At 53.2% G+C, this 26,502-nt stretch overlaps 1 protein-coding gene across 2 annotated transcripts in view; it reads right to left on the reverse strand.

Moving 5' to 3' along the window:
* The window catches only part of TRAK2 (trafficking kinesin protein 2), a 252,517-nt gene that overhangs the window by 180,233 nt on the left and 45,782 nt on the right, over window positions 1-26,502 (reverse strand). For both annotated transcript variants that reach the window (XM_063932597.1, XM_063932596.1), the window contains exon 2: window positions 14,409-14,656. In XM_063932597.1, the coding sequence (XP_063788667.1) occupies window positions 14,409-14,445 (37 nt within the window). In that variant the 5' untranslated portion in view covers window positions 14,446-14,656. The remainder of the gene's footprint in view (window positions 1-14,408; window positions 14,657-26,502) is intronic.

The raw sequence follows: 26,502 nt of genomic DNA on the forward strand, positions 1-26,502 counted from the left end.
GCACTGGTTACTGTACTGTGTGAGGGGAAACGGGGGGCACTGGTTACTGTACTGTGTGAGGGGAGACGGGAGGCACTGGTTACTGTACTGTGTGAGGGGAGACGGGGCACTGGTTACTGTACTGTGTGAGGGGAGACGGGAGGCACTGGTTACTGTACTGTGTGAGGGGAGACGGGAGGCACTGGTTACTGTACTGTGTGAGGGGAGATGGGGAGGCACTGGTTACTGTACTGTGTGAGGGGAGATGGGGAGGCACTGGTTACTGTACTGTGTGATGGGAGATGGGGGGCACTGGTTACTGTACTGTGTGAGGGGAGATGGGGGGCACTGGTTACTGTACTGTGTGAGGGGAGACGTGGAGGCACTGGTTACTGTACTGTGTGAGGGGAGATGGGGAGGCACTGGTTACTGTACTGTGTGAGGGGAGACGGGAGGCACTGGTTACTGTACTGTGTGAGGGTAGACAGGAGGCACTGGTTACTGTACTGTGTAAGGGGAGACGGGAGGCACTGGTTACTGTACTGTGTAAGGGGAGACAGGAGGCACTGGTTACTGTACTGTGTGAGGGGAGACGGGAGGCACTGGTTACTGTACTGTGTGAGGGTAGACGGGAGGCACTGGTTACTGTACTGTGTAAGGGGAGACGGGAGGCACTGGTTACTGTACTGTGTAAGGGGAGACGGGAGGCACTGGTTACTGTACTGTGTGAGGGGAGATGAGGGGCACTGGTTACTGTACTGTGTGAGGGGAGACGGGAGGCACTGGTTACTGTACTGTGTGAGGGGAGATGGGGGGCACTGGTTACTGTACTGTGTGAGGGGAAACGGGGGGCACTGGTTACTGTACTGTGTGAGGGGAGACGGGAGGCACTGGTTACTGTACTGTGTGAGGGGAGATGGTGGGCACTGGTTACTGTACTGTGTGAGGGGAGACGGGAGGCACTGGTTACTGTACTGTGTAAGGGGAGACAGGAGGCACTGGTTACTGTACTGTGTGAGGGGAGACGGGAGGCACTGGTTACTGTACTGTGTGAGGGGAGACGTGGAGGCACTGGTTACTGTACTGTGTGAGGGGAGATGAGGGGCATTGGTTACTGTACTGTGTGAGGGGAAACGGGGGGCACTGGTTACTGTACTGTGTGAGGGGAGACGGGGGGCACTGGTTACTGTACTGTGTGAGGGGAGACGGGAGGCACTGGTTACTGTACTGTGTGAGGGGAGACGGGAGGCACTGGTTACTGTACTGTGTGAGGGGAGACGGGAGGCACTGGTTACTGTACTGTGTGAGGGGAGATGGGGAGGCACTGGTTACTGTACTGTGTGAGGGGAGATGGGGAGGCACTGGTTACTGTACTGTGTGAGGGGAGATGGGGAGGCACTGGTTACTGTACTGTGTGAGGGGAGATGGGGGGCATTGGTTACTGTACTGTGTGAGGGGAGACGTGGAGGCACTGGTTACTGTACTGTGTGAGGGGAGATGGGGAGGCACTGGTTACTGTACTGTGTGAGGGGAGACGGGAGGCACTGGTTACTGTACTGTGTGAGGGGAGATGGGGGGCACTGGTTACTGTACTGTGTGAGGGGAGATGGGGGGGGCACTGGTTACTGTACTGTGTGAGGGGAGACGTGGAGGTACTGGTTACTGTACTGTGTGAGGGGAGATGGGGGGCACTGGTTACTGTACTGTGTGAGGGGAGACGTGGAGGCACTGGTTACTGTACTGTGTGAGGGGAGATGGGGAGGCACTGGTTACTTTACTGTGTGAGGGGAGACGGGAGGCACTGGTTACTGTACTGTGTGAGGGGAGATGGGGGGCACTGGTTACTGTACTGTGTGAGGGGAGACGGGAGGCACTGGTTACTGTACTGTGTGAGGGGAGACGGGAGGCACTGGTTACTGTACTGTGTGAGGGGAGATGGGGGGCACTGGTTACTGTACTGTGTGAGGGGAGACGGGGGGCACTGGTTACTGTACTGTGTAAGGGGAGACGGGAGGCACTGGTTACTGTACTGTGTGAGGGGAGACGGGAGGCACTGGTTACTGTACTGTGTGAGGGGAGACGGGGGGCACTGGTTACTGTACTGTGTAAGGGGAGACGGGAGGCACTGGTTACTGTACTGTGTGAGGGGAGACGGGAGGCACTGGTTACTGTACTGTGTGAGGGGAGACGGGAGGCACTGGTTACTGTACTGTGTGAGGGGAGACGGGAGGCACTGGTTACTGTACTGTGTGAGGGGAGATGGGGAGGCACTGGTTACTGTACTGTGTGAGGGGAGACGGGGGGCACTGGTTACTGTACTGTGTAAGGGGAGACGGGAGGCACTGGTTACTGTACTGTGTGAGGGGAGACGGGAGGCACTGGTTACTGTACTGTGTGAGGGGAGACGGGAGGCACTGGTTACTGTACTGTGTGAGGGGAGATGGGGGGCACTGGTTACTGTACTGTGTGAGGGGAGACGGGGGGCCCTGGTTACTGTACTGTGTGAGGGGAGTTGGGGGGGCACTGGTTACTGTACTGTGTGAGGGGAGACGGGGGGCACTGGTTACTGTACTGTGTGAGGGGAGATGGGGGCACTGGTTACTGTACTGTGTGAGGGGAGACGGGGGGCACTGGTTACTGTACTGTGTGAGGGGAGATGGGGGGCACTGGTTACTGTACTGTGTGAGGGGAGATGAGGGGCACTGGTTACTGTACTGTGTGAGGGGAGACGGGAGGCACTGGTTACTGTACTGTGTGAGGGGAGATGGGGGGCACTGGTTACTGTACTGTGTGAGGGGAGACGGGGGGCCCTGGTTACTGTACTGTGTGAGGGGAGTTGGGGGGGCACTGGTTACTGTACTGTGTGAGGGGAGACGGGAGGCACTGGTTACTGTACTGTGTGAGGGGAGACGGGAGGCACTGGTTACTGTACTGTGTGAGGGGAGACGGGGGGCACTGGTTACTGTACTGTGTGAGGGGAGATGGGGGGCACTGGTTACTGTACTGTGTGAGGGGAGATGGGGAGGCACTGGTTACTGTACTGTGTGAGGGGAGACGGGAGGCACTGGTTACTGTACTGTGTGAGGGGAGTTGGGGGGGCACTGGTTACTGTACTGTGTGAGGGGAGACGGGAGGCACTGGTTACTGTACTGTGTGAGGGGAGATGGGGAGGCACTGGTTACTGTACTGTGTGAGGGGAGACGGGAGGCACTGGTTACTGTACTGTGTGAGGGGAGACGGGGGGCACTGGTTACTGTACTGTGTGAGGGGAGACAGGAGGACACTGGTTACTGTACTGTGTGAGGGGAGACGGGAGGCACTGGTTACTGTACTGTGTGAGGGGAGATGGGGGGCACTGGTTACTGTACTGTGTGAGGGGAGACGGGAGGCACTGGTTACTGTACTGTGTGAGGGGAGATGGGGGGCACTGGTTACTGTACTGTGTGAGGGGAGACGGGAGGCACTGGTTACTGTACTGTGTGAGGGGAGACGGGAGGCACTGGTTACTGTACTGTGTGAGGGGAGACGGGAGGCACTGGTTACTGTACTGTGTGAGGGGAGATGGGGAGGCACTGGTTACTGTACTGTGTGAGGGGAGATGGGGAGGCACTGGTTACTGTACTGTGTGAGGGGAGATGGGGAGGCACTGGTTACTGTACTGTGTGAGGGGAGAAGGGAGGACACTGGTTACTGTACTGTGTGAGGGGAGACGGGAGGCACTGGTTACTGTACTGTGTGAGGGGAGATGGGAGGCACTGGTTACTGTACTGTGTGAGGGGAGACGAGGGGCACTGGTTACTGTACTGTGTGAGGGGAGACGGGAGGCACTGGTTACTGTACTGTGTGAGGGGAGACGTGGAGGCACTGGTTACTGTACTGTGTGAGGGGAGACGGGAGGCACTGGTTACTGTACTGTGTGAGGGTAGACAGGAGGCACTGGTTACTGTACTGTGTGAGGGGAGATGGGGAGGCACTGGTTACTGTACTGTGTGAGGGGAGACGGGGGGCACTGGTTACTGTACTGTGTGAGGGGAGACGGGAGGCACTGGTTACTGTACTGTGTGAGGGGAGATGGGGGGCACTGGTTACTGTACTGTGTGAGGGGAGACGGGAGGCACTGGTTACTGTACTGTGTGAGGGGAGATGGGGGGCACTGGTTACTGTACTGTGTGAGGGGAGATGGGGGGCACTGGTTACTGTACTGTGTGAGGGGAGACGGGAGGCACTGGTTACTGTACTGTGTGAGGGGAGATGGGGGGCACTGGTTACTGTACTGTGTGAGGGGAGACGGGAGGCACTGGTTACTGTACTGTGTGAGGGGAGATGGGGGGCACTGGTTACTGTACTGTGTGAGGGGAGATGGGGGGCACTGGTTACTGTACTGTGTGAGGGGAGACGGGAGGCACTGGTTACTGTACTGTGTGAGGGGAGATGGGGGGCACTGGTTACTGTACTGTGTGAGGGGAGACGGGAGGCACTGGTTACTGTACTGTGTGAGGGGAAACGGGAGACACTGGTTACTGTACTGTGTGAGGGGAGACGTGGAGGCACTGGTTACTGTACTGTGTGAGGGGAGACGGGAGGCACTGGTTACTGTACTGTGTGAGGGTAGACAGGAGGCACTGGTTACTGTACTGTGTGAGGGTAGACGGGGGGCACTGGTTACTGTACTGTGTGAGGGGAGACGGGAGGCACTGGTTACTGTACTGTGTGAGGGGAGACGAGGGGCACTGGTTACTGTACTGTGTGAGGGGAGTTGGGGGTGCACTGGTTACTGTACTGTGTGAGGGGAGACGGGAGGCACTGGTTACTGTACTGTGTGAGGGGAGACGGGAGGCACTGGTTACTGTACTGTGTGAGGGGAGACGGGAGGCACTGGTTACTGTACTGTGTGAGGGGAGATGGGAGGCACTGGTTACTGTACTGTGTGAGGGGAGTTGGGGGTGCACTGGTTACTGTACTGTGTGAGGGGAGACGGGGGGCACTGGTTACTGTACTGTGTGAGGGGAAACGGGGGGCACTGGTTACTGTACTGTGTGAGGGGAGACGGGAGGCACTGGTTACTGTACTGTGTGAGGGGAGACGGGGGGCACTGGTTACTGTACTGTGTGAGGGGAGATGGGGGGCACTGGTTACTGTACTGTGTGAGGGGAGATGAGGGGCACTGGTTACTGTACTGTGTGAGGGGAGATGAGGGGCACTGGTTACTGTACTGTGTGAGGGGAGACGAGGGGCACTGGTTACTGTACTGTGTGAGGGGAGACGGGAGGCACTGGTTACTGTACTGTGTGAGGGGAGATGGGAGGCACTGGTTACTGTACTGTGTGAGGGGAGATGGGAGGCACTGGTTACTGTACTGTGTGAGGGGAGTTGGGGGTGCACTGGTTACTGTACTGTGTGAGGGGAGACGGGGGGCACTGGTTACTGTACTGTGTGAGGGGAGATGGGGGCACTGGTTACTGTACTGTGTGAGGGGAGATGGGGGCACTGGTTACTGTACTGTGTGAGGGGAGTTGGGGGTGCACTGGTTACTGTACTGTGTGAGGGGAGACGGGGGGCACTGGTTACTGTACTGTGTGAGGGGAGATGGGGGCACTGGTTACTGTACTGTGTGAGGGGAGATGGGGGCACTGGTTACTGTACTGTGTGAGGGGAGACGGGAGGCACTGGTTACTGTACTGTGTGAGGGGAGATGAGGGGCACTGGTTACTGTACTGTGTGAGGGGAGATGGGGAGGCACTGGTTACTGTACTGTGTGAGGGGAGACGGGAGGCACTGGTTACTGTACTGTGTGAGGGGAGATGGGGAGGCACTGGTTACTGTACTGTGTGAGGGGAGACGGGAGGCACTGGTTACTGTACTGTGTGAGGGGAGTTGGGGAGGCACTGGTTACTGTACTGTGTGAGGGTAGACAGGAGGCACTGGTTACTGTACTGTGTGAGGGGAGACGGGAGGCACTGGTTACTGTACTGTGTGAGGGGAGACGGGGGGCACTGGTTACTGTACTGTGTGAGGGGAGATGAGGGGCACTGGTTACTGTACTGTGTGAGGGGAGACGGGAGGCACTGGTTACTGTACTGTGTGAGGGGAGACGGGAGGCACTGGTTACTGTACTGTGTGAGGGGAGACGGGAGGCACTGGTTACTGTACTGTGTGAGGGGAGACGGGGGGCACTGGTTACTGTACTGTGTGAGGGGAGATGAGGGGCACTGGTTACTGTACTGTGTGAGGGGAGACGGGGGGCACTGGTTACTGTACTGTGTGAGGGGAGACAGGGGGGCACTGGTTACTGTACTGTGTGAGGGGAGATGGGGGGCACTGGTTACTGTACTGTGTGAGGGGAGATGGGGAGGCACTGGTTACTGTACTGTGTGAGGGGAGATGGGGGGCACTGGTTACTGTACTGTGTGAGGGGAGATGGGGGGCACTGGTTACTGTACTGTGTGAGGGGAGACGGGAGGCACTGGTTACTGTACTGTGTGAGGGGAGACGGGAGGCACTGGTTACTGTACTGTGTGAGGGGAGACGGGAGGCACTGGTTACTGTACTGTGTGAGGGGAGATGGGGGGCACTGGTTACTGTACTGTGTGAGGGGAGATGGGGAGGCACTGGTTACTGTACTGTGTGAGGGGAGATGGGGGGCACTGGTTACTGTACTGTGTGAGGGGAGATGGGAGGCACTGGTTACTGTACTGTGTGAGGGGAGACGGGAGGCACTGGTTACTGTACTGTGTGAGGGGAGACGGGAGGCACTGGTTACTGTACTGTGTGAGGGGAGACGGGGGGCACTGGTTACTGTACTGTGTGAGGGGAGACGGGAGGCACTGGTTACTGTACTGTGTGAGGGGAGACGGGAGGCACTGGTTACTGTACTGTGTGAGGGGAGACGGGAGGCACTGGTTACTGTACTGTGTGAGGGGAGATGGGGGGCACTGGTTACTGTACTGTGTGAGGGGAGATGGGGGGCACTGGTTACTGTACTGTGTGAGGGGAGACGGGAGGCACTGGTTACTGTACTGTGTGAGGGGAGATGGGAGGCACTGGTTACTGTACTGTGTGAGGGGAGACGGGAGGCACTGGTTACTGTACTGTGTGAGGGGAGACGGGAGGCACTGGTTACTGTACTGTGTGAGGGGAGACGGGAGGCACTGGTTACTGTACTGTGTGAGGGGAGATGGGGGGCACTGATTACTGTACTGTGTGAGGGGAGACGGGAGGCACTGGTTACTGTACTGTGTGAGGGGAGATGGGGAGGACACTGGTTACTGTACTGTGTGAGGGGAGACGGGAGGCACTGGTTACTGTACTGTGTGAGGGGAGACGGGGGGCACTGGTTACTGTACTGTGTGAGGGGAGACGGGAGGCACTGGTTACTGTACTGTGTGAGGGGAGACGGGAGGCACTGGTTACTGTACTGTGTGAGGGGAGATGGGGGCACTGGTTACTGTACTGTGTGAGGGGAGACGGGAGGCACTGGTTACTGTACTGTGTGAGGGGAGATGGGGAGGCACTGGTTACTGTACTGTGTGAGGGGAGACGGGAGGCACTGGTTACTGTACTGTGTGAGGGGAGACGGGAGGCACTGGTTACTGTACTGTGTGAGGGGAGATGGGGGCACTGGTTACTGTACTGTGTGAGGGGAGACGGGAGGCACTGGTTACTGTACTGTGTGAGGGGAGATGGGGGGGCACTGGTTACTGTACTGTGTGAGGGGAGACGGGAGGCACTGGTTACTGTACTGTGTGAGGGGAGATGGGGAGGCACTGGTTACTGTACTGTGTGAGGGGAGACGGGAGGCACTGGTTACTGTACTGTGTGAGGGGAGACGAGGGGCACTGGTTACTGTACTGTGTGAGGGGAGACGAGGGGCACTGGTTACTGTACTGTGTGAGGGGAGACGGGAGGCACTGGTTACTGTACTGTGTGAGGGGAGACGAGGGGCACTGGTTACTGTACTGTGTGAGGGGAGACGAGGGGCACTGGTTACTGTACTGTGTGAGGGGAGACGGGAGGCACTGGTTACTGTACTGTGTGAGGGGAGTTGGGGGTGCACTGGTTACTGTACTGTGTGAGGGGAGATGGGAGGCACTGGTTACTGTACTGTGTGAGGGGAAACGGGGGGCACTGGTTACTGTACTGTGTGAGGGGAGACGGGAGGCACTGGTTACTGTACTGTGTGAGGGGAGACGGGGGGCACTGGTTACTGTACTGTGTGAGGGGAGATGGGGGGCACTGGTTACTGTACTGTGTGAGGGGAGATGAGGGGCACTGGTTACTGTACTGTGTGAGGGGAGACGAGGGGCACTGGTTACTGTACTGTGTGAGGGGAGACGGGAGGCACTGGTTACTGTACTGTGTGAGGGGAGTTGGGGGTGCACTGGTTACTGTACTGTGTGAGGGGAGTTGGGGAGGCACTGGTTACTGTACTGTGTGAGGGTAGACAGGAGGCACTGGTTACTGTACTGTGTGAGGGTAGACGGGGGGCACTGGTTACTGTACTGTGTGAGGGGAGACGGGGGGCACTGGTTACTGTACTGTGTGAGGGGAGTTGGGGGTGCACTGGTTACTGTACTGTGTGAGGGGAGATGGGAGGCACTGGTTACTGTACTGTGTGAGGGGAGATGGGGGCACTGGTTACTGTACTGTGTAAGGGGAGACGGGAGGCACTGGTTACTGTACTGTGTGAGGGGAGACGGGAGGCACTGGTTACTGTACTGTGTGAGGGGAGATGGGAGGCACTGGTTACTGTACTGTGTGAGGGGAGACGGGGGGCACTGGTTACTGTACTGTGTGAGGGGAGATGGGGGCACTGGTTACTGTACTGTGTGAGGGGAGATGGGGGCACTGGTTACTGTACTGTGTGAGGGGAGACGGGAGGCACTGGTTACTGTACTGTGTGAGGGGAGATGAGGGGCACTGGTTACTGTACTGTGTGAGGGGAGATGGGGAGGCACTGGTTACTGTACTGTGTGAGGGGAGACGGGAGGCACTGGTTACTGTACTGTGTGAGGGGAGATGGGGAGGCACTGGTTACTGTACTGTGTGAGGGGAGACGGGAGGCACTGGTTACTGTACTGTGTGAGGGGAGTTGGGGAGGCACTGGTTACTGTACTGTGTGAGGGTAGACGGGAGGCACTGGTTACTGTACTGTGTGAGGGGAGACGGGAGGCACTGGTTACTGTACTGTGTGAGGGGAGACGGGGGGCACTGGTTACTGTACTGTGTGAGGGGAGACGAGGGGCACTGGTTACTGTACTGTGTGAGGGGAGACGGGAGGCACTGGTTACTGTACTGTGTGAGGGGAGACGGGAGGCACTGGTTACTGTACTGTGTGAGGGGAGACAGGAGGCACTGGTTACTGTACTGTGTGAGGGGAGACGGGGGGCACTGGTTACTGTACTGTGTGAGGGGAGACAGGGGGGCACTGGTTACTGTACTGTGTGAGGGGAGATGGGGGGCACTGGTTACTGTACTGTGTGAGGGGAGATGGGGAGGCACTGGTTACTGTACTGTGTGAGGGGAGATGGGGGGCACTGGTTACTGTACTGTGTGAGGGGAGATGGGGGGCACTGGTTACTGTACTGTGTGAGGGGAGACGGGAGGCACTGGTTACTGTACTGTGTGAGGGGAGACGGGAGACACTGGTTACTGTACTGTGTGAGGGGAGACGGGAGGCACTGGTTACTGTACTGTGTGAGGGGAGATGGGGGGCACTGGTTACTGTACTGTGTGAGGGGAGACGGGAGGCACTGGTTACTGTACTGTGTGAGGGGAGACGGGGGGCACTGGTTACTGTACTGTGTGAGGGGAGATGAGGGGCACTGGTTACTGTACTGTGTGAGGGGAGACGGGGGGCACTGGTTACTGTACTGTGTGAGGGGAGACAGGGGGGCACTGGTTACTGTACTGTGTGAGGGGAGATGGGGGGCACTGGTTACTGTACTGTGTGAGGGGAGATGGGGAGGCACTGGTTACTGTACTGTGTGAGGGGAGATGGGGGGCACTGGTTACTGTACTGTGTGAGGGGAGATGGGGGGCACTGGTTACTGTACTGTGTGAGGGGAGACGGGAGGCACTGGTTACTGTACTGTGTGAGGGGAGACGGGAGGCACTGGTTACTGTACTGTGTGAGGGGAGACGGGAGGCACTGGTTACTGTACTGTGTGAGGGGAGATGGGGGGCACTGGTTACTGTACTGTGTGAGGGGAGATGGGGAGGCACTGGTTACTGTACTGTGTGAGGGGAGATGGGGGGCACTGGTTACTGTACTGTGTGAGGGGAGATGGGAGGCACTGGTTACTGTACTGTGTGAGGGGAGACGGGAGGCACTGGTTACTGTACTGTGTGAGGGGAGACGGGAGGCACTGGTTACTGTACTGTGTGAGGGGAGACGGGGGGCACTGGTTACTGTACTGTGTGAGGGGAGACGGGAGGCACTGGTTACTGTACTGTGTGAGGGGAGACGGGAGGCACTGGTTACTGTACTGTGTGAGGGGAGACGGGAGGCACTGGTTACTGTACTGTGTGAGGGGAGATGGGGGGCACTGGTTACTGTACTGTGTGAGGGGAGATGGGGGGCACTGGTTACTGTACTGTGTGAGGGGAGATGGGAGGCACTGGTTACTGTACTGTGTGAGGGGAGACGGGAGGCACTGGTTACTGTACTGTGTGAGGGGAGACGGGAGGCACTGGTTACTGTACTGTGTGAGGGGAGATGGGGGGCACTGGTTACTGTACTGTGTGAGGGGAGACGGGAGGCACTGGTTACTGTACTGTGTGAGGGGAGATGGGAGGCACTGGTTACTGTACTGTGTGAGGGGAGACGGGAGGCACTGGTTACTGTACTGTGTGAGGGGAGACGGGAGGCACTGGTTACTGTACTGTGTGAGGGGAGACGGGAGGCACTGGTTACTGTACTGTGTGAGGGGAGATGGGGGGCACTGATTACTGTACTGTGTGAGGGGAGACGGGAGGCACTGGTTACTGTACTGTGTGAGGGGAGATGGGGAGGACACTGGTTACTGTACTGTGTGAGGGGAGACGGGAGGCACTGGTTACTGTACTGTGTGAGGGGAGACGGGGGGCACTGGTTACTGTACTGTGTGAGGGGAGACGGGAGGCACTGGTTACTGTACTGTGTGAGGGGAGACGGGAGGCACTGGTTACTGTACTGTGTGAGGGGAGATGGGGGCACTGGTTACTGTACTGTGTGAGGGGAGACGGGAGGCACTGGTTACTGTACTGTGTGAGGGGAGATGGGGAGGCACTGGTTACTGTACTGTGTGAGGGGAGACGGGAGGCACTGGTTACTGTACTGTGTGAGGGGAGACGGGAGGCACTGGTTACTGTACTGTGTGAGGGGAGATGGGGGCACTGGTTACTGTACTGTGTGAGGGGAGACGGGAGGCACTGGTTACTGTACTGTGTGAGGGGAGATGGGGGGGGCACTGGTTACTGTACTGTGTGAGGGGAGACGGGAGGCACTGGTTACTGTACTGTGTGAGGGGAGATGGGGAGGCACTGGTTACTGTACTGTGTGAGGGGAGACGGGAGGCACTGGTTACTGTACTGTGTGAGGGGAGACGAGGGGCACTGGTTACTGTACTGTGTGAGGGGAGACGAGGGGCACTGGTTACTGTACTGTGTGAGGGGAGACGGGAGGCACTGGTTACTGTACTGTGTGAGGGGAGACGAGGGGCACTGGTTACTGTACTGTGTGAGGGGAGACGAGGGGCACTGGTTACTGTACTGTGTGAGGGGAGACGGGAGGCACTGGTTACTGTACTGTGTGAGGGGAGTTGGGGGTGCACTGGTTACTGTACTGTGTGAGGGGAGATGGGAGGCACTGGTTACTGTACTGTGTGAGGGGAGTTGGGGGTGCACTGGTTACTGTACTGTGTGAGGGTAGACAGGAGGCACTGGTTACTGTACTGTGTGAGGGGAGACGGGGGGCACTGGTTACTGTACTGTGTGAGGGGAGACGGGAGGCACTGGTTACTGTACTGTGTGAGGGTAGACAGGAGGCACTGGTTACTGTACTGTGTGAGGGGAGACGGGGGGCACTGGTTACTGTACTGTGTGAGGGGAGACGGGAGGCACTGGTTACTGTACTGTGTGAGGGGAGACGAGGGGCACTGGTTACTGTACTGTGTGAGGGGAGACGGGAGGCACTGGTTACTGTACTGTGTGAGGGGAGATGGTGGGCACTGGTTACTGTACTGTGTGAGGGGAGACGGGAGGCACTGGTTACTGTACTGTGTGAGGGGAGTTGGGGGTGCACTGGTTACTGTACTGTGTGAGGGGAGATGGGAGGCACTGGTTACTGTACTGTGTGAGGGGAGTTGGGGGTGCACTGGTTACTGTACTGTGTGAGGGGAGTTGGGGAGGCACTGGTTACTGTACTGTGTGAGGGTAGACAGGAGGCACTGGTTACTGTACTGTGTGAGGGGAGACGGGGGGCACTGGTTACTGTACTGTGTGAGGGGAGACGGGAGGCACTGGTTACTGTACTGTGTGAGGGGAGACGAGGGGCACTGGTTACTGTACTGTGTGAGGGGAGACGAGGGGCACTGGTTACTGTACTGTGTGAGGGGAGACGGGAGGCACTGGTTACTGTACTGTGTGAGGGGAGTTGGGGGTGCACTGGTTACTGTACTGTGTGAGGGGAGATGGGAGGCACTGGTTACTGTACTGTGTGAGGGGAGACAGGAGGTACTGGTTACTGTACTGTGTGAGGGGAGACGGGAGGCACTGGTTACTGTACTGTGTGAGGGGAGATGGGGAGGCACTGGTTACTGTACTGTGTGAGGGGAGACGAGGGGCACTGGTTACTGTACTGTGTGAGGGGAGATGGGGCACTGGTTACTGTACTGTGTGAGGGGAGATGGGGGCACTGGTTACTGTACTGTGTGAGGGGAGACGGGAGGCACTGGTTACTGTACTGTGTGAGGGGAGACGGGAGGCACTGGTTACTGTACTGTGTGAGGGGAGATGAGGGGCACTGGTTACTGTACTGTGTGAGGGGAGATGGGGAGGCACTGGTTACTGTACTGTGTGAGGGGAGACGGGAGGCACTGGTTACTGTACTGTGTGAGGGGAGATGGGGAGGCACTGGTTACTGTACTGTGTGAGGGGAGATGGGGAGGCACTGGTTACTGTACTGTGTGAGGGGAGACGGGAGGCACTGGTTACTGTACTGTGTGAGGGGAGATAGGGGGGCACTGGTTACTGTACTGTGTGAGGGGAGACGGGAGGCACTGGTTACTGTACTGTGTGAGGGGAGATGAGGGGCATTGGTTACTGTACTGTGTGAGGGGAGATGAGGGGCACTGGTTACTGTACTGTGTGAGGGGAGATGGGGAGGCACTGGTTACTGTACTGTGTGAGGGGAGACGGGAGGCACTGGTTACTGTACTGTGTGAGGGGAGACGGGAGGCACTGGTTACTGTACTGTGTGAGGGGAGATGAGGGGCATTGGTTACTGTACTGTGTGAGGGGAGATGGGGAGGCACTGGTTACTGTACTGTGTGAGGGGAGACGGGAGGCACTGGTTACTGTACTGTGTGAGGGGAGACGAGGGGCCCTGGTTACTGTACTGTGTGAGGGGAGACGGGAGGCACTGGTTACTGTACTGTGTGAGGGGAGACGGTAGGCACTGGTTACTGTACTGTGTGAGGGGAGATGGGGGCACTGGTTACTGTACTGTGTGAGGGGAGACGGGAGGCACTGGTTACTGTACTGTGTGAGGGGAGACAGGGAGGCACTGGTTACTGTACAGAGGACACGGTGTGATATATAGTACATGGAGAGGACATGGTGTGATATAAAATACATGGTACACGCAGAGGACACGGTGTGATATATAGTACATGGAGAGGACACGGTGTGATATATAGTACATGGAGAGGACACGGTGTGATATATAGTACATGGAGAGGACACGGTGTGATATATAGTACATGGAGAGGACACGGTGTGATATATAGTACATGGTACACGCAGAGTACATGGTGTGATATATAGTACATGGAGAGGACACGGTGTGATATATAGTACATGGAGATGACACGGTGTGATATATAGTACATGCAGAGGACATGGTGTGAAATATAGTACATGGAACATGCAGAGGACACGGTGTGATATATAGTACATGGAGAGGACACGGTGTGATATATAGTACATGGTACATGCAGGGGACACGGTGTGATATATAGTACATGGTACATGCAGAGAACACGGTGTGATATATAGTACATGGAGAGGACACGGTGTGATATATAGTACATGGTACATGCAGGGGACACGGTGTGATATATAGTACATGGTACATGTAGAGGACATGGTGTGATATATAGTACATATATGTAGAGGTCACAGTGTGATATATATAGTACATGTAGAGGTCACGGAGGCAGGCAGACATTTACCATGGCCGGCAGTGGAGTCTCCACAGGGGATACTCATGAGTTTCTCTTCACGCTTCGGGAGGTTGGGATCAGCATCTAATATCTGGGCTCCGGCGGCTCCGGATTATTGGTTGGTTTTAGGACAGAAGACCCAGCTTGGCGTGAGTGCAGCAGGCTTGTGATTGGCTGGGAGTGTTTCGGCATCAGACACGTCTGGCTCATGGTGAGAACGGCTTCCCCTTACCTTCCTTTCCCATTCTCCATGTTACCTGAGAGAGAGCAGAACACAGCGTCACATCATACAATACACAGCAAGGGTTGTGCAATATAGGAATTCATTTAATAGGAAGAAAGGCATTTATTGGGCAATCCAATTGTGTTATTACTGCAGATTGTGTACAAAGGCCGTGGAGAAGGACGGGCTGTCAGTGACTGTGGGACATTCTGTGTTTCCCCAGGTGGGAGAAAATAGGATTTTGATACCTACTGGTAAATCCTTTTCTCCTAGTCCGTATACGATGCTGGGGACGACATCAAGACCATGGGGTATAGACGGGATCCGCAGGAGACATGGGCACTCTAAAGATTTTTCATTGGGTGTGAACTGGCTCCTCCCTCTATGCCCCTCCTCCAGACCTCAGTTGTAGGAACTGTGCCCAGGGAGACTGACATTTCGAGGGAAAGAATTACTTAAACTAGTGGTGAGATATCTACCAACTCACACCCTCAACCATGCCGCACACATGGCATTCAACATAACACACGCCAACAGGCATGAACCAATTGCAGCAACATACTGAAAACCAAGATAACACAACTTGTGTAATTCTAATAACTAAACTGCAGGTAAAGTACGCACTGGGACGGGCGCCCAGCATCCTCTACGGACTAGGAGAAAAGGATTTACTGGTAGGTATCAAAATCCTATTTCTCTGACGTCCTAGTGGATGCTGGGAACTCCGTAAGGACCATGGGGAATAGACGGGCTCCGCAGGAGACTGGGCACTCTAAAAGAAAGATTAGGTACTATCTGGTGTGCACTGGCTCCTCCCTCTATGCCCCTCCTCCAGACCTCAGTTAGATTTCTGTACCCGGCCGAGCTGGATGCACACTAGGGGCTCTCCTGAGCTCCTAGAAAGAAAGTATATGTTAGGTTTTTTATTTTACAGTGAGACCTGCTGGCAACAGGCTCACTGCAACGAGGGACTAAGGGGAGAAGAAGCGAACCTACCTGCTTGCAGCTAGCTTGGGCTTCTTAGGCTACTGAACACCATTAGCTCCAGAGGGATCGACCGCAGGACCCGTCCTTGGTGTTCGTTGCCGGAGCCGCGCCGCCGTCCCCCTTACAGAGCCAGAAGCATGAAGATGGTCCGGAAAATCGGCGGCAGAAGACTTCAGTCTTCACCAAGGTAGCGCACAGCACTGCAGCTGTGCGCCATTGCTCCTCATACACACTTCACACTCCGGTCACTGAGGGTGCAGGGCGCTGGGGGGGGCGCCCTGAGCAGCAATAAAAACACCTTGGCTGGCAAAATAATCACAATATATAGCCCCAGAGGCTATATATGTGGTAAATACCCCTGCCAGAATCCAGAAAAAAGCGGGAGAAAAGTCCGCGAAAAAGGGGCGGAGCTATCTCCCTCGGCACACTGGCGCCATTTTCTCTTCACAGTGTAGCTGGAAGACGGCTCCCCAGGCTCTCCCCTTTAGTTTTCAGGCTCAAAGGGTTAAAAAGAGAGGGGGGGCACTAAATTTAGGCGCAATATTGTTTATACAAGCAGCTATTGGGGAAAATTCACTCAGTGATAGTGTTTATCCCTACATTATATAGCGCTCTGGTGTGTGCTGGCATACTCTCTCTCTGTCTCCCCAAAGGGCTGTGTGGGGTCCTGTCCTCAGTCAGAGCATTCCCTGTGTGTGTGCGGTGTGTCGGTACGGCTGTGTCGACATGTTTGATGAGGAGGCTTATGTGGAGGCGGAGCAGATGCCGATAAATGGGATGTCGCCCCCTGTGGGCCGACACCAGAGTGGATGGATAGGTGGAAGGTATTAACCGACAGTGTCAACTCCTTACATAAAAGGCTGGATGACGTAACAGCTATGGGACAGCCGGCTTCTCAGCCCGCACCTGCCCAGGCGTCTCAAAGGCCATCAGGGGCTCAAAAATGCCCGCTCCCTCAGATGGCAGACACAGATGTCGACACGGAGTCTGACTCCAGTGTCGACGAGTTTGAGACATATACACAATCCACTAGGAACATCCGTTACATGATCCCGGCAATAAAAAATGTGTTACACATTTCTGACATTAACCCAAGTACCACTAAAAAAGAGTTTTATGTTTGGGGAGAAAAAGCAGGCAGTGTTTTGTTCCCCCATCCAATGAGTGAATGAAGTGTGAAAAAGCGTGGGTTCCCCCGATAAGAAACTGATAATTTCTAAAAAGTTACTGATGGCGTACCTTTTCCCGCCAGAGGATAAGTTACGCTGGGAGATATCCCCTAGGGTGGATAAGGCGCTCACACGTTTGTCAAAAAAGGTGGCTCTGCCGTCTTAGGATACGGCCACTTTGAAGGTACCTGCTGATAAAAAGCAGGAGGCTATCCTGAAGTCTGTATTTACACACTCAGGTACTAGACTGAGACCTGCAGATAGTGCTGCTGCAGCGTGGTCTGTAACCCTGTCAAACAGGGATACTATTTTGCGAACATAAGACGTCATCTTATATATGAGGGATGCACAGAGGGATATTTTGCCGGCTGGCATCCAGAATTAATGCAATGTCCATTCTGTCAGGAGGGTATTAGAGACCCGACACTGGACAGGTGATGCTGACTTTAAAAGGCACATAGAGCCTTATAAGGGTGAGGAGTTGTTTGGGGATGGTCTCTGGGACCTCATATCCACAGCAACAGCTGGGAAGAAAATTTTTTACCTCAGGTTTCCTCACAGCCTAAGAAAGCACTGTATTATCAGGTACAGTCCTTTCGGCTTCAGAAAAGCAAGCGGGTCAAAGGCGCTTCCTTTCTGCACAGAGACGAGGGAAGAGGGAAAAAGCTGCACCAGTCAGCCAGTTCCCAGAATCAAAATTCTTCCCCCGCTTCCTCTGAGTCCACCGCATGACGCGGGGGCTGCACAGGCGTAGCCAGGTACGGTGGGGGGCTGCCTCAAAAATTTCAGCGATCAGTGGGTTCGCTCACAGGTGGATCCCTGGATCCTTCAAGTAGTATCTCAGGGGTACAGGCTGGAATTCGAGGCGTCTCCCCCCCGCCATTTCCTCAAATCTGCCTTGCCGACAACTCCCTCAGGCAGGGAGGCTGTGCTAGAGGCAATTCACAAGCTGTATTCCCAGCAGGTGATAGTCAAGGTGCCCCTACTTCAACAAGGACGGGGTTACTATTCCACACTGTTTGTGGTACCGAAACCGGACGGTTCGGTGAGACCCATTTTAAATTTGAAGTCCTTGAACACATACATAAAAAAATTCAAGTTCAAGATGGAATCGCTCAGGGCGGTTATTGCAAGCCTGGAGGAGGGGTGTCAAAGTCAGAAAAATATCTCTATGCACACTACCATATTTGCACCTCACACAGGTCCGTGCTGCGCATGCGTACGCTCTCCCGTACGTGCGCATACTCACAGTCGCGGGCACCCGCAGGCGCATGGTATGCGTATTTACGGTAGAGTTTATGCGATCGTAGCGTGCGACTCAATCATTACATATTTTCACTAATAATGTATTTTGTAGATCATGGTCCCTTTGATAGATTCTGAAAGTTTGGTTAATATAGAATGTTTATGAACAGAGGAATCCCTCTTTGTTTGATACGAAGGGTCAGACAGGAGTAATACAGTGGTGTTTAGTATCCATCGGAAGAATATTTAATTAGAAATATTCCGGTGTTGGTTTGAAGCAGATCAATCGCTCGTGCGAATAGTTATGGACATAAGAAGTTTATGAACATTTACTTTATTTGCACTTTATTACCCATGCGGCGGGAAACCCAGTTTCCCTCCCACCTGAGCAGTTGGAAATAGTCACAGCCCACCTGTATGAATCAACCTATGACCTTTTGTTATAATGCGAAGCCAAATTCCTGTGTCCAATGAACAATGAGATTGTAGGGACCATTGAATTGTATTGTGTGTGGGGCATAAATAGGCAGGCCGACCATATCCAACTTCTCTCTCTTCAACGGTTCTCATTGCTGATAATCGGGAGCTGGATATCGAGGCGCATGCGATCGTTCCCCTTGTGCGTAAGTTTTCTCCGTAATCATATTGTCTTACTGTGAGCCATCTCTCTCTCTCTCTCTACTCTTTCTCTCGTATTTTCCTTTAATTATATTGTATTGTATTTCCTGTCTAGTTTATCTGGTTAGTTGGTTTATGTTATATTGTAGTGTATGCTTTGTACTGTGATTCTTTTTTTAAGTATAATAGTCATAATACATATAATAGGTTTTGGACCCTAAGCCCAGGTATCTGTGTATTTCTTATAGTGTTAAGTATTCCCTGAGCGTCGGTGACGCCCAAGCAGCTTTGTAGTTAATCAGGTTACACCAGGTTGCACTTACACTCTGTCTCTACACTAAGGTATACTGTGTATCTTATCGTTAAAGGTATAGATATAAAGGTTTAACGTTGTAAGCGTCTGCACCGCTGGTGATCTCCTCGTGGTCCCGAGCGTACGCTACGCTATAGCGAATCATTACGTTAGTCGGCAGCCAATAGCGTGCCTGCCTGTGATCACTGGGCCGTAAGCGAACGTGACGCTTGAGCGTCTCGACTACGGTTGAGCGATCGCTACACAACTTGCGTACCCTTACGGTACTTCTTACGTAGATAGCGTACAGTGTTCTTAGACCTCTTAAAGTGTTTTATATACGATAAATATTTAGCTTTATCAGGGGGATTACATGGTATCCCTGGACATCAAGGATGCTTACCTACATGTCCCCATTTACCATCCTCACCAGGAGTACCTCAGATTTGTGGTACAGGATTGCCATTACCAATTCCAAACACTGCCGTTTGGACTGTCCACGGCACCGAGGGTCTTTACCAAGGTAATGGCAGAAATGATGATACTCCTTCGAAAAAAGGGAGTTTTTAATTATCCCGTACTTGGACGATCTCCTTATAAAGGCGAGGTCCATGGAACAGTGGTTGGTCGGAGTAGCACTATCTCGGGAAGTGCTACAACAGCACGGATGGATTCTATATATTCCAAAGTCACAGCTGGTTCCTACCACACGCCTGCTGTTCCTGGGGATGGTTCTGGACACAGAACAGAAAAAAGTGTTTCTCCCGCAGGAGAAAGCCAAGGAGCTGTCATCTCTAGTCAGAGACCTCCTGAAACCAAAACAGGTATCGGTGCATCACTGCACACGAGTCCTGGGAAAAATGGTAGCTTCTTACGAAGCAAAATTCCATTCGGCAGGTTCCATGCAAGAACCTTTCAGTGGGACCTCTTGGACAAGTGGTCGGAATCGCATCTTCAGATGCATCGGCTGATAACCCTGTCTCCAAGGACCAGGGTATCTCTACTGTGGTGGCTGCAGAGTGCTCATCTTCAAGAGGGCCGCAGATTCGGCATACAGGACTGGGTCCTGGTAACCACGGATGCCAGCCTTCGAGGCTGGGGGGCAGTCACACAGGGAAGAAATTTCCAAGGACTTTGGTCAAGTCAGGAGTCGTCCTTACACATAAATATTCTGGAACTGAGGGCCATTTACAATGCCCTAAGTCTGGCAAGGCCTCGGCTTCAAAACCAGCCGGTACTGATCCAATCAGACAACATCACGGCAGTCGCCCATGTAAACAGACAGGGCGGCACAAGAAGCAGGATGGCGATGGCAGAAGCCACAAGGATTCTCCGATGGGCGGAAAATCACGTCTTAGCACTGTCAGCAGTGTTCATTCCGGGAGTGGACAACTGGGAAGCAGACTTCCTCAGCAGACACGACCGACACCCGGGAGAGTGGGGACTTCATCCAGAAGTCTTCCAACTGTTGGTAAACCGTTGGGAAAGGCCACAGGTGGACATGATGGCGTCCCGCCTAAACAAAAAACTAGATATTGCGCCAGGTCAAGGGACCCTCAGGCAATAGCTGTGGACGCTCTAGTGACACCATGGGTGTACCAGTCGGTTTATGTATTCCCTCCTCTGCCTCTCATACCAAAGAATAATAAGAAAACGAGGAGCAAGAACGATACTCGTGGTTCCGGATGGGCCAAGAAGAGCTTGGTACCCAGAACTTCAAGAAATAATATCAGAGGACCCATGGCCTCTACCGCTCAGACAGGATCTGCTACAGCAGGGGCCCTGTCTGTTCCAAGACTTACCGCGGCTGCGTTGGACGGCATGGCGGTTGAATTCCGGATCCTAAAGCAAAAGGGCATTCCGGAGGAAGTCATTCCTACGCTGATAAAAGCCAGGAAAGAAGTAACCGAAAACCATTTTCTCTATCGTCCTAGTGGATGCTGGGGTTCCTGAAAGGACCATGGGGAATAGCGGCTCCGCAGGAGACAGGGCACAAAAAGTAAAGCTTTAGGATCAGGTGGTGTGCACTGGCTCCTCCCCCTATGACCCTCCTCCAAGCCAGTTAGATTTTGTGCCCGGCCGAGAAGGGTGCAATCTAGGTGGCTCTCCTAAAGAGCTGCTTAGGAAAGTTTAGCTTAGGTTTTTTATTTTACAGTGAGTCCTGCTGGCAACAGGATCACTGCAACGAGGGACTTAGGGGAGAAGAAGTGAACTCACCTGCGTGCAGGATGGATTGGCTTCTTGGCTACTGGACATCAGCTCCAGAGGGACGATCACAGGTACAGCCTGGATGGTCACCGGAGCCTTGCCGCCGGCCCCCTTGCAGATGCTGAAGTAAGAAGAGGTCCAGAATCGGCGGCAGAAGACTCCTCAGTCTTCTAAAGGTAGCGCACAGCACTGCAGCTGTGCGCCATTTTCCTCTCAGCACACTTCACACGGCAGTCACTGAGGGTGCAGGGCGCTGGGAGGGGGGCGCCCTGGGAGGCAAATGAATACCTATTTTGGCTAAAAATACCTCACATATAGCCTCCGGAGGCTATATGGAGATATTTAACCCCTGCCAGAATCCGTTAAGAGCGGGAGACGAGGCCGCCCGAAAAAGGGGCGGGGCCTATCTCCTCAGCACACAGCGCCATTTTCCCTCACAGAAAGGCTGGAGGGAAGGCTCCCAGGCTCTCCCCTGCACTGCACTACAGAAACAGGGTTAAAACAGAGAGGGGGGGCACTAATTTGGCGATATGCTTATATATATATTAAGATGCTATAAGGGAAAACACTTATATAAGGTTGTCCCTATATAATTATAGCGTTTTTGGTGTGTGCTGGCAAACTCTCCCTCTGTCTCTCCAAAGGGCTAGTGGGTCCTGTCCTCTATCAGAGCATTCCGTGTGTGTGTGCTGTGTGTCGGTACGTGTGTGTCGACAGGTAGGAGGACGATGTTGGTGAGGAGGCGGAGCAATTGCCTGTAATGGTGATGTCACTCTCTAGGGAGTCGACACCGGAATGGATGGCTTATTTAGGAAATTACGTGATAATGTCAACACGCTGCAAGGTCGGTTGACGACATGAGACGGCCGACAAACAATTAGTACGGTCCAGACGTCTCAAAAACACCGTCAAGGGTTTTTAAAACGCCCGTTTACTTTAGTCGGTCGACACAGACACAGACAGGGACACTGAATCCAGTGTCGACGGTGAATAAACAAACGTATTCCTTATTAGGGCCACACGTTAAAGGCAATGAAGGAGGTGTTACGTATTTCTGATACTACAAGTACCACAAAAGAGGGTATTATGTGGGATGTGAAAAAACTACCATAGTTTTTCCTGAATCAGATAAATTAAATAAAGTGTGTGATGATGCGTGGGTTCCCCCCGATAGAAAATTATGGGCGGTATACCCTTTCCCGCCAGAAGTTAGGGCGCGTTGGGAAACACCCCTTAAGGTGGATAAGGCGCTCACACGCTTATCAAAACAAGTGGCGGTACCGTCTATAGATAGGGCCGTCCTCAAGGACCAGCTGACAAGGCTGGAAAATATAATAAAAAGTATATACACACATACTGGTGTTATACTGCGGCCAGCGATCGCCTCAGCCTGGATGTGCAGAGCTAGGGTGGCTTGGTCGGATTCCCTGACTAAAAATATTGATACCCTTGACAGGGACAGTATTTTATTGACTATAGAGCATTTCTATATATGCGAGATGCACAGAGGGATATTTGCACTCTGGCATCATGAATAAACGCGATGTCCATAACTGCCAGAAGATGTTATGGACACGACAGTGGTCAGGTGATGCAGATTCCAAACGGCACAGTATGGCCGTATAAAGGAAGAGGACTTGTTTGGGGTCGGTCCATCGGACCTGGTGGTCACGGCAACTGCTGGAAAATCCACCGTTTTTTACCCTAAGTCACATCTCTGCAGAAAAAGACACCGTCTTTTCAGCCTCAGTCCTCTCGTCCCTATAAGATCATATCTGCCCAGGGATAGAGGAAAGGGAAGAAGACTGCAACAGGCAGCCTATTCCCAGGAACAGAAGCGTTCCACCGCGTCTGACAAGTTCTCAGCATGGCGCTGAGACCGTACAGGACCCCTGGATCCTACATGTAGTATCCCGGGGGTACAGATGGGAATGTCGAGACGTTTCCCCTTCGCAGGCTCCTGAAGTCTGCTTTACCAAGTCTCCCTCCGACAAGGAGGTAGTATGGGAAAAAATTCACAAGCTGTGTTCCCAGCAGGTGACAATTAAATTACCCCTCCTACTACAGAAAAGGGGTATTATTCCACACTATATTGTGGTACTGAAGCCAGAAGGCTAGGTGAGACTTATTCTAAAAAATTTTTTTTTGAACACTTACAAAGGTTCAAATTAAGATGAAGTCACTCAGAGCAGTGATAACGAACCAGGAAGAAGGGGACTATATAGTGTCCCGGGACATCAGGGATGCTTACCTCTATGTCCCAAATTTGCCCTTCTCACTAAGGGTACCTCAGGTTCGTGGTGCAGAACTGTCACTATCAGTTTCAGACGCTGCCGTTTGGATTGTCCACGGCACCCCGGGGTCTTTACCAAGGTAATGGCCGAATTGATGATTCTTCTTCGAAGAAAAGGCGTCTTAATTATCCCTTACTTGGACGATCTCCTGATAGGGGCATAGTCCAGGGAACAGTTGGAGGTCGGAGTAGCACTATCTCGGATACTGCTACAATCAGCACGGGTGGATTCTAAATATTCCAAAATCACAGCTGATCCCGACGACACGTCTGCTGTGCCTAGGGATGATTCTGGACACAGTCCAGAAAAAGGTGTTTCTCCCGGAAGAGAAAGCCAGGGAGTTATCCGAGCAAGTCAGGAACCTCCTAAAAACAGTGCATCATTGCACAAGGGTCCTGGTAAAAATGGTGGCTTCCTACGAAGCAATTCCATTCGGCAGATTTCACGTAAGAACTTTTCAGTGGGATCTGCTGGACAAATGGTCCGGATCGCATCTTCAGATGCATCAGCGGATAACCCAATATCCAAGGACAAGGGTGTCTCTCCTGTGGTGGTTATAGAGTGCTCATCTTCTAGAGGGCCGCAGATTCGGCATTCAGGATTGGATGCCGGTAACCACGGAGCCCAGCCTGAGAGGCGGGGGAGCAGTCACACAAGGGAAAAATTTCCAGGGAGTGTGATCAAGTATGGAGACTTTTCTCCACATAAATATACTGGAGCTAAGGGTAAATTTATAATGCTCTAAGCTTAGCAAGACCTCTGCTTCAAGGTCAGCCGGTATTGATCCAGTGGGAAAAACATCACGGCAGTCGCCCACGTAAACAGACAGGGCGACACAAGAAGCAGGAGGGCAATGGCAGAAACTGCAAGGACTTTTCGCTGGGCGGAAAATCATGTGATAACACTGTCAGCAGTTTTTCATCCCGGGAATGGAAACTGGGAAGCAGACTTCCTCAGCACGACCTCCACCCGGGAGAGTGGAAACTTCATTGAGAAGTTTTTTCCACATGATTGTAAACCGTTGGGAAATACCAAAGGTGGACATGATGGCGTCCCGTCTGAACAAAAAACGGGACAGGTATTGCGCCAGGTCAAGGGACCCTCAGGCAATAGATGTGGACGTTCTGGTAACACCGTGGGTGTACCAGTCGGTGTATGTGTTCCCTCCTCTGCTTCTCATGCCTAAGGTGCTGAGAATTATAAGACGTAGAGGAGTAAGAACTATACTCATGGCTCCGGATTGGCCAAGAAGGACTTGGTACCCGGAACTTCAAGAGATGCTTACAGAGGTCTTATGGCCTCTGCCGCTAAGAAGGGACTTGCTTCAGCAAGTACCATGTCTGTTCCAAGACTTACCGCAGCTGCGTTTGTCGGCATGGCGATGGAAAGCCGGATCCTAAGGGAAAAAAGGCATTCCGGAAGAGGTCATTCCTACCCTGGTCAAAGCCAGAAAGGAGGTGACCGCACAACATTATCACCACGTGTGGCGAAAATTTGTTGCGTGGTGTGAGGCCAGGAAGGCCCCACAAAGAAATTTCAACTCGGTCGTTTCCTGCATTTCCTGCAAACAGGAGTGTCTATGGGCCTCAAATTGGGGTCCATTAAGGTTCAAATTCGGCCCTGTAAATTTTCTTCCAGAAAGAATTGGCTTCAGTTCCTGAAGTCCAGAAGTTTGTCAAGGGAGTATTGCATATACAAACCCCTTTTTTGTGCCTCCAGTGGCACTGTGGGATCTCAACGTAGTTCTGGGATTTCTCAAATCACATTGGTTTAAAACCAGTCAAATATGTGGATTTGCAGCATCTCACATAAAAAGTGACCATGCTCTTGGCCCTGGCCTGGACCAGGCGAGTGTCAAATTGGTGGTTTTTTCTCAAAAAAGCCCATATCTGTTTGTCCATTCGGACAGGGCAGAGCTGCGGACTCGTCCCCAGTTCTCTCCCTAAGGTGGTGTCAGTGTTTCACCTGAACCAGCTTATTGTGGTGCCTTGCACCTACTAGGGACTTGGAGGACTCCAAGTTGCTAGAAGTTGTCAGGGCCCTGAAAATATATTCCAGGACAGCTGGAGTCAGAAAATCTGACTCGCTGTTTATACTGTATGCACCCAACAAGTTGGGTGCGCCTGCTTCTAAGCAGTCGATTGCTCGTTGGATTTGTAACACAATTCAACTTGCACATTCTGAGGCAGGCCTGCCACAGTCTAAATCGGTTAAGGCCCATTCCACAAGGAAGGTGGGCTCATCTTGGGCGGCTGCCCGAGAGGTCTCGGCATTACAACTCTGCCGAGCAGCTACGTGGTCAGGGGAGAACACGTTTGTAAAATTCTACAAATTTGATATCCTGGCAAAAGAGGACCTGGAGTTCTCTCATTCGGTGCTGCAGAGTCATCCGCACTCTCCCGCCCGTTTGGGAGCTTTGGTATAATCCCCATGGTCCTTTCAGGAACCCCAGCATCCACTAGGACGATAGAGAAAATAAGAATTTACTTACCGATAATTCTATTTCTCGGAGTCCGTAGTGGATGCTGGGCGCCCATCCCAAGTGCGGATTATCTGCAATACTTGTACATAGTTACAAAAATCGGGTTATTATTGTTGTGAGCCATCTTTTCAGAGGCTCCGCTGTTATCATACTGTTAACTGGGTTTAGATCACAAGTTGTACGGTGTGATTGGTGTGGCTGGTATGAGTCTTACCCGGGATTCAAAATTCCTCCCTTATTGTGTACGCTCGTCCGGGCACAGTACCTAACTGGCTTGGAGGAGGGTCATAGGGGGAGGAGCCAGTGCACACCACCTGATCCTAAAGCTTTACTTTTTGTGCCCTGTCTCCTGCGGAGCCGCTATTCCCCATGGTCCTTTCAGGAACCCCAGCATCCACTACGGACTCCGAGAAATAGAATTATCGGTAAGTAAATTCTTATTATCACCGTATTTGGCGAAAATATGTTGCGTGGTGTGAGGCCAGGAAGGCCCCAACAGAGGAATTTCAGCTGGGTCGTTTTCTGCACTTCCTACAGTCAGGAGTGACTATGGGCCTAAATTTGGGTTCCATTAAGGTCCAGATT

This window comes from Pseudophryne corroboree, chromosome 7 (assembly GCF_028390025.1).
Source record: "Pseudophryne corroboree isolate aPseCor3 chromosome 7, aPseCor3.hap2, whole genome shotgun sequence".
NCBI lineage: Eukaryota > Metazoa > Chordata > Amphibia > Anura > Myobatrachidae > Pseudophryne > Pseudophryne corroboree.